This window comes from Gekko japonicus, unplaced genomic scaffold, assembly GCF_001447785.1.
Source record: "Gekko japonicus isolate JY-2015 unplaced genomic scaffold, Gekko_japonicus_V1.1 scaffold735, whole genome shotgun sequence".
Classification (NCBI taxonomy): domain Eukaryota; kingdom Metazoa; phylum Chordata; class Lepidosauria; order Squamata; family Gekkonidae; genus Gekko; species Gekko japonicus.
The window spans coordinates 703,235-709,653 of NW_015177029.1; the positions used below are offsets into that span (position 1 = coordinate 703,235).

Consider the following 6,419-nt stretch of genomic DNA (forward strand, 5'->3'; position numbering starts at 1 on the left):
ATTTAAATCAGAACAAGGTAGCGTCAGTGTAGTTAAATGCTAATGAATGACAGCAAGTTAACATCTTTCGCTAGAACTGAAGCCTACTGGAGAGTGTTTGATAGGACAATGAGCTGCAGAAACCCACACGGAATTCCCTTAGCTGGCTTGGCATGAGCACTGCTTATGGAGTAGGCACTGATTTAGTTCTTTGACTGGGCGTCTGATCCTGCTTCAGCTCAGCTCAAATCCAGCTGCACATTCGATGGCATAAAGAAGTTTGCTTCGCATAAGGTTTTCGTCATAGAACTCTGGAAGCTTCAGTAAATTCATGCAGGTGCTGGCAGTAGGGAGCCTTTCTAGATCTGATCCTCCGTTGTGCACACAGAAGGCAGGATACAGCTCCTGGGGAAGAAAAGAAAATGCAAGATGAAATGAGAATTACAGCCTGCTTCTCTCCTCCAAAATGAGAAGAAACAATTTCACCTACATTTCAGGGCATTTCCTTTATGGCCCTAAAGGAACCCCTAAAAACCCAACGGTGAAACTGTATTCAGAAAGGATCATCTTAGTTTCTACAAGTAATTGAGCAAGTAATGTGAAACCCTGAAAGCTGGGACCCCAAGATTAAAATGCCCTTTGTTCTATCAGGTAATTTCTACAGTTCAGTTACACAACAATGCAGTGCCAGTTCTACTAGCATGCTGACTGCTTGAGACCCCAGGGCCACAATCCAGGGGGGTCCCATGAGCACGAAGGACTTTAAGCCTCTCATCATATTTAAAAGCCTCTCCATTCCACATATAGTAAGCTGCTTTGGAAACCAAGGAAAGTTTCAAAAGCAGTCTGAGATACAGCATGAGTGCATTGGGGGGGGGGTGCCAGCTGTTTTAAAATTCTACAGGACTAGCACAAACCTCTTTCAGAACCCTAAACTACCATCCAGTCCACAGCCTGTTAAAAAACATAAATTCCTGCTAATTTCTGTAAAACTTGCCCAATGGCCTAAAGAAATCACTGGAATAACTCTTCAGCTAAAAGTTCTATTTAATGCATTTGCATTAACTGTTCCTCAACAAAATATACTCCTTATAAAGTCAGAGGTACTTTTACTGAACATTTCTCTCGCTCGCTCTCTGTGCTCAAGCCATAAATGGGGGGGGGGGCGCACTTGGCTCAGTGATCGAATGCCTGCTTTGGATGGAGAAAGTCTCAGGATCAGTCTCCAGCATTTCCAATTAAATGGTTGCACATATTGGGAAGGAACCCTCTCTGTCTCGGGCTCTACCGCTGCTCACTGCAGAAGACTGACGGAACTAGACTGAAAAGGGGCTGATCGGGCACAGGGCACCTGGATAGACTCAATCAAACTTATTCTGCTACAGCCAAACTGAGCGCTGTGTGCTTATCCACAAATAGAGAGCCAGTTTGGTGTAGTGGTTAAGCGCGCAGACTCTAGTCTGGGAGAACCGGGTTCGATTCCCCACTCCTCCACTTGCAGCTGCTGGATGACCTTGGGCAAGCCATAGTTCTGTCAGGGCTGTTCTCTCAAGGACAGTTCTGGAAAGAGCTCTCTCAGCCCCACCTACCTCACAGGGTGTCTGTTGTGGGGAGGGGAAGGGAAGGGAAAGGAGTTTGTAAGCCGCTCTGAGACTCCGAGTGAAGGGCAGGGTATAAATCCAATCTCTTCTCTTCTTCTTCTAGACATTTAAGGAACTCACAAACCACTCCTCTCTCTCAAAACTGTATGGGTGTAAAGCGCCATCAAGTCGCAGCCAGCTTATGAGCTTTCTCCGTAGGATTTTCAAGGCAAGATATAAACAGGTGGTTTGCCATTGCCTGCCGCTGCGTAGCGACCCTGGGCTTTCTTGGTCGTCTCCCACCAAAGTACCTACCAGGACCAACCCTGTTTAGCTTCTGAGACCAGGCAAGATCAGGCTAGCCTGCGCCATCCAGGTCAGGGCCTCAGAGCTGTACATTTACATTCAAATGTGTTGTTCTTATATCTTAGCTCTCTGCTAGAGAGAGTGACATGACCAAGGATACTTCTGAATCCTTTAATACAGAGATGTCAAGCTCATTTGTTATGAGGGCCAGATCTGGCATAAATGTCAGGCCGGGCCATGTGTGCCATAAAACGTAATGCCAGATACCAGAGGTATAAGAGGTATAAAGGACAGCAGCTCGTAGCTCCGAGTGGGTGTCTCCTCACTGCAAGGCCCCATGGGCTGGAAGGGGGGGTAGGGGAAAACCCACATGGATGGACTGGAGAACCAGCGGTACAGCACTGGGCAGACGCTCCCATGCTACTTGACTGCTGCATATGAGGTTGTGGCGCCATGCTGAAGCCACAATCCAAGTGTCTCCACCCCCTCCCCTCCCTGAGCAGTCTTCTGTTTCCTCCCTTGCAACAGTTGCTCACGGGCCAGATAAGAGCCCTGGATGGGCTGGTTCTGGCCCCGGGGCCTTATGTTTGACATCTCCGGCTTAATACTTATGGGATTTACATTTTCAAACATTTCAGGGCTGGAGCGTTGCTTGGAAAAAGTCTGATTTTTAAGTACCTGGTAGCTTGCTATTCCGACAGGATATTGCTGAGAACACAGGAGAGCCTTAGTGGTGCCTGGTCATTAAAAGCCTCCAAAGGACGAAAATAAAATTAGTTAAATTGCGAATTGGTTTTGCTAAGCCCTTTAAGTACAACTCGCTCTGTATCTGAGAAAGTCACACCTCTCCTGCCAACGGGGGATGCACGGGACATTTGCGTGTCACGCCTGAAGTTCTATTTTCATTGGCAAGAGTGTATTCATTTCATCAAATGTTACACTGAGTGAAAATAGACTGTGTGATTTTAAAAACGGGGGGGGGGGGGGGGGGGGGGGAGAGCCCTGCCACCCTAAGCCAGAAGGTTAATGAGATTTTAAGTTAAATTATTGTTTAAATGGAGGCCTTAAAATGTATGCCGTGGCTAAAACGCTGTATTTTTAGTGTTCCTTTCAAAATGCTAATTGGATTTTTCTACTTTAAGCTTTAAAAACGTTAAAAATTAAGTTCTATATGGAAGTGTCATGCCAAGGGCACCATTTGTTGCATAATTAAATGCCGGGCAACGGGAATCCGCAACAGAAGGGAAGTGCAAAGCATCATCAATTCAGCCCGTGACCTGATTGGAACTTAACAGTTTCCAACTGCACTTTAATGATTTTTTTTGTGTCTGTAACAATCTCATCTATTAAACTTATTAAACTTTAATTAGCTGTAGCATATGTTATTGTGAGACCAGGCGGCTGGCAGAGAAGACTCCCCATTTTTCCTTAAAATGGAAGACGACCTGCCTGAGCTATTTATAAGCAAAGTACTTTAAGACGCTCGGCAGTCTGTTAAATGAGGCTGAACTAACTTTAGCAGAAGGTGAGAGTTCCCCCAGCAGAGTATGGGCGAGAAGTCAAAGCCAGGAGATAAGGAAGTTACATTCTTAACAGCAACGTTTAATTATCTCCTGTTGTAATACTGCTATATACAATTAATTACCGAAGACATTTTGCACTAATTGCTGCCCTCAATATATTTCTTTCTTTAAATGAATCCACTTATTTCGTGGCAAATACTAATTACTACTTACAGTACATGGTGCTCTCCATCTTCAAAGTACTGCACAAGAATATATTACGGCCCCTGAGCTAGACTACTCGCTCAACAGGCAGCCACATCAGCCGGGCTAAAGGGGCTCGGCACGGTAAGCCTGCACCTGCTGCAGTTTAGGTGCCACATAAAACTGCTCGGCATACCCTGCTGGGGAGGGGAGTTATTCATTGGCCTTACTAGATGGTGCTGAGAATCTCTGCCACGGCATGAAGGAACAAGTGTCTGGAGAGGCGGCACATAAATTTTCAAAAGAAATACTTATTTTCTGCTCTACTTCTCCGTGTCATACAACATTATTTACTTCATTTATTCCCCAACTTATTCCTCAGTGGGGAGCCAAAGCTGCTTAGCACCGTTCCTTCATTTTATCCTCACAACGATCCTGTGAGGCGGGTTAGCCTGTGAGTGTGTGACTAGCCCAAGGGTCACTCAGCAAACTTCCATGCCAGAGTGGGAATTTGAACCTGGGTGTAGGCCAGGGGTGGCCAAACTGTGGCTCGGGAGCCACATGTGGCTCTTTCACACATATTATGCGGCTCCTGGCAGGACAGCTGGGGAAGTGAAGGGGAGGCATACTTTTTCTCCTGCCTTCCCTCCCATCTATTTGCTTTCTTTGTTTCTCTCTCTCTCTCTCTCTTTCCACCTCTTTCATGCTTTCTTTCCACCTCTCTCTTTTTTCCTCTCTCTTAGACAAATAAATATCATTAGCAAACAAATAAATATCATTGGACAAATATATATCATCAGTATCTGTTTTTACCCATTTTGTTTTTTATTTTTGGCAGTCTCATTTAATGTTAATAAAAAAGCAAATTTGCATATTTTAAAATAAAAACGTGTGTGTAATATTTGTTCATGTTTTGCAGCTCTCAAACATCTGACATTTATTCTATGTGGCTCTTACGCTGAGCAAGTTTGGCCACCCCTGGTCTGGGCCAGCACACTAACCACCACACACACAGGCTTGCAAAATTGCTCCTGATGGGCCCAGATTTAGTAAGGGAGCAGCTGATGGTCAAACTTACAGTACTTCCTAAGGCCTTCTGTCCTCCATGGAGGACAGGAGGGGCGGCTTCTCTCCTGCAAGGTTGGCTTTGGCAGGAGCAGTACCTCATTGCTACTGCCGCCTCCTGCAAAAAAAAAAAAAAGCAGGACAGGAAGACACAGAAAGCCTCTTTCCTGTGTGTGGGGGGGAGGGGGTACAAAAGTCCAGCTTGTCCTGGGAGCTGGGTAAGAATCCAGGAGGAAGGGAGGAAGAGGAGAGTGTGGAGGAGCTGCATGCCCTGTTCTAATAAAATGTGGGGTTTTTTGTGTGCGTTCTAGTAAATGTGAGGGAAATCAATATATTACTCAGGGAAGCGGGGAATCTTTGATTGGAGGCCTGGGGTGACTCTTAACCTTGCCCCTCTTCTCTGCCATGGACAATGTGGTTCCAAAGCCCAGCACAAGTGGAGGAAAAGAAGGGTGGTTATTCTCATGACATTTGGACTTCTGCCAAAAAAGGCACTCTGAACTGCTGAGAAGGTGGACTGGATTTCCTTTTATGTAAACAGCACGGGCAAATCAAGTGTCAACAACAAGCTCGTTTAATGCCCTGACTCCCAGTTTCTTTCTTACTTTAGTTCTGTGGTTCTCTAGGTTGATGTTGCAAAACACGTGAACAAATGTTTATTGATATCATTATTCCATTTTACTTCTCTTTGTTCTTAATGGTAAAACCACTTCAGTCCATCGGAGAGTAGGGCACATATAAATATATTAAAAATAGGTAACACCACTAAACTGACTGGCCTGATCTAGAAAGATCTCAGAAGCCAAGCAGGGTTAGTACCTGGCCCTGGTTAGTACTTTGACAGGAGATCCCTAAGGAAGACCAGGGTTCCTACTGCAAAGGAAGGCAATGGAAACTACCTCTGTTTGTCTCTTGCCTTGAAAACCCTGTGAGGGGTCGCCATAAGTCAGCTGTGACCTGACAGCTCTTTACACACACAAATTAGAAGTGGAAATGCGAAGTACTACTCTTTTACAGCCCTGGCCTGGACGGCTCAGGCTAGCCCGATCTTGTCAGCTCTCGGAAGCTAAGCAGGGTCAACCCTGGTTAGTACTTAGATGGGAGACCCGCAAGGAAGTCTGGGGTCACGAGGGAGGCAACGGCAAAACCACCTCTGTTCATCTCTTGCTTGAAAATCCCACGAGGTTGCCAAATGTCGGCTGTGACTTGACAGCGCTTTCCAACACCAGCCCTTTATTATAGGTTTTCCTTAATTATTAGAGTGAAACATCCTGTCTTCAGCAAACCAGAGTGATTTACAATTTGTGTTGCGCAAAGGACAGGAAAGAGGATACCTTGAACCCCAACAGAGGAGGTCGGGAGCAGCTTGTCACGAACTTCAGTAACTTGCGTTTTTCTTCATCAGTGAAGCTTTCTACAACTCTCCAAAAAATCTTGATTACTGGATGATCTGCAGCATAACCACCTATTTTTTTCCAGAAGTAAATCAAGTTGCATTAGAGCTAAGCCTCATGAGAAGACAACCAGGATCTCTACTTGAACATACTGATAAACTTGCATAATTTAAACAGTCATGGAGATGTTCAGCTAAGATAGTGCCATGCACACTTATTTTCTTTGTGGCTTTTTGTCAGTTTTCACAGTGCTTGCTGCAGGATACCAGGTAGGCAAGCTTTCCAACTCACATATGCCACTGGAGAACTAAGTCTGTGCTGAGCCATCTGCAATGCAGAGACTGAGAACAACCGAATGGCACCCCTGGTCCCAGAAACTTCTACGTACT

General features: G+C 45.4%; 1 protein-coding gene across 1 annotated transcript in view; it reads right to left on the reverse strand.

Moving 5' to 3' along the window:
- Positions 1-6: 6 nt before the first annotated feature.
- UBE3C (ubiquitin protein ligase E3C) overlaps positions 7-6,419 on the reverse strand; it is a 144,469-nt gene continuing 138,056 nt past the window's right edge. The window contains exons 23-24 of the mRNA XM_015427870.1: positions 5,971-6,101; positions 7-384 (exon numbers count right to left, since the gene is read on the reverse strand). Of these exons, the coding sequence (XP_015283356.1) occupies positions 214-384; positions 5,971-6,101 (302 nt within the window). The 3' untranslated portion in view covers positions 7-213. The remainder of the gene's footprint in view (positions 385-5,970; positions 6,102-6,419) is intronic.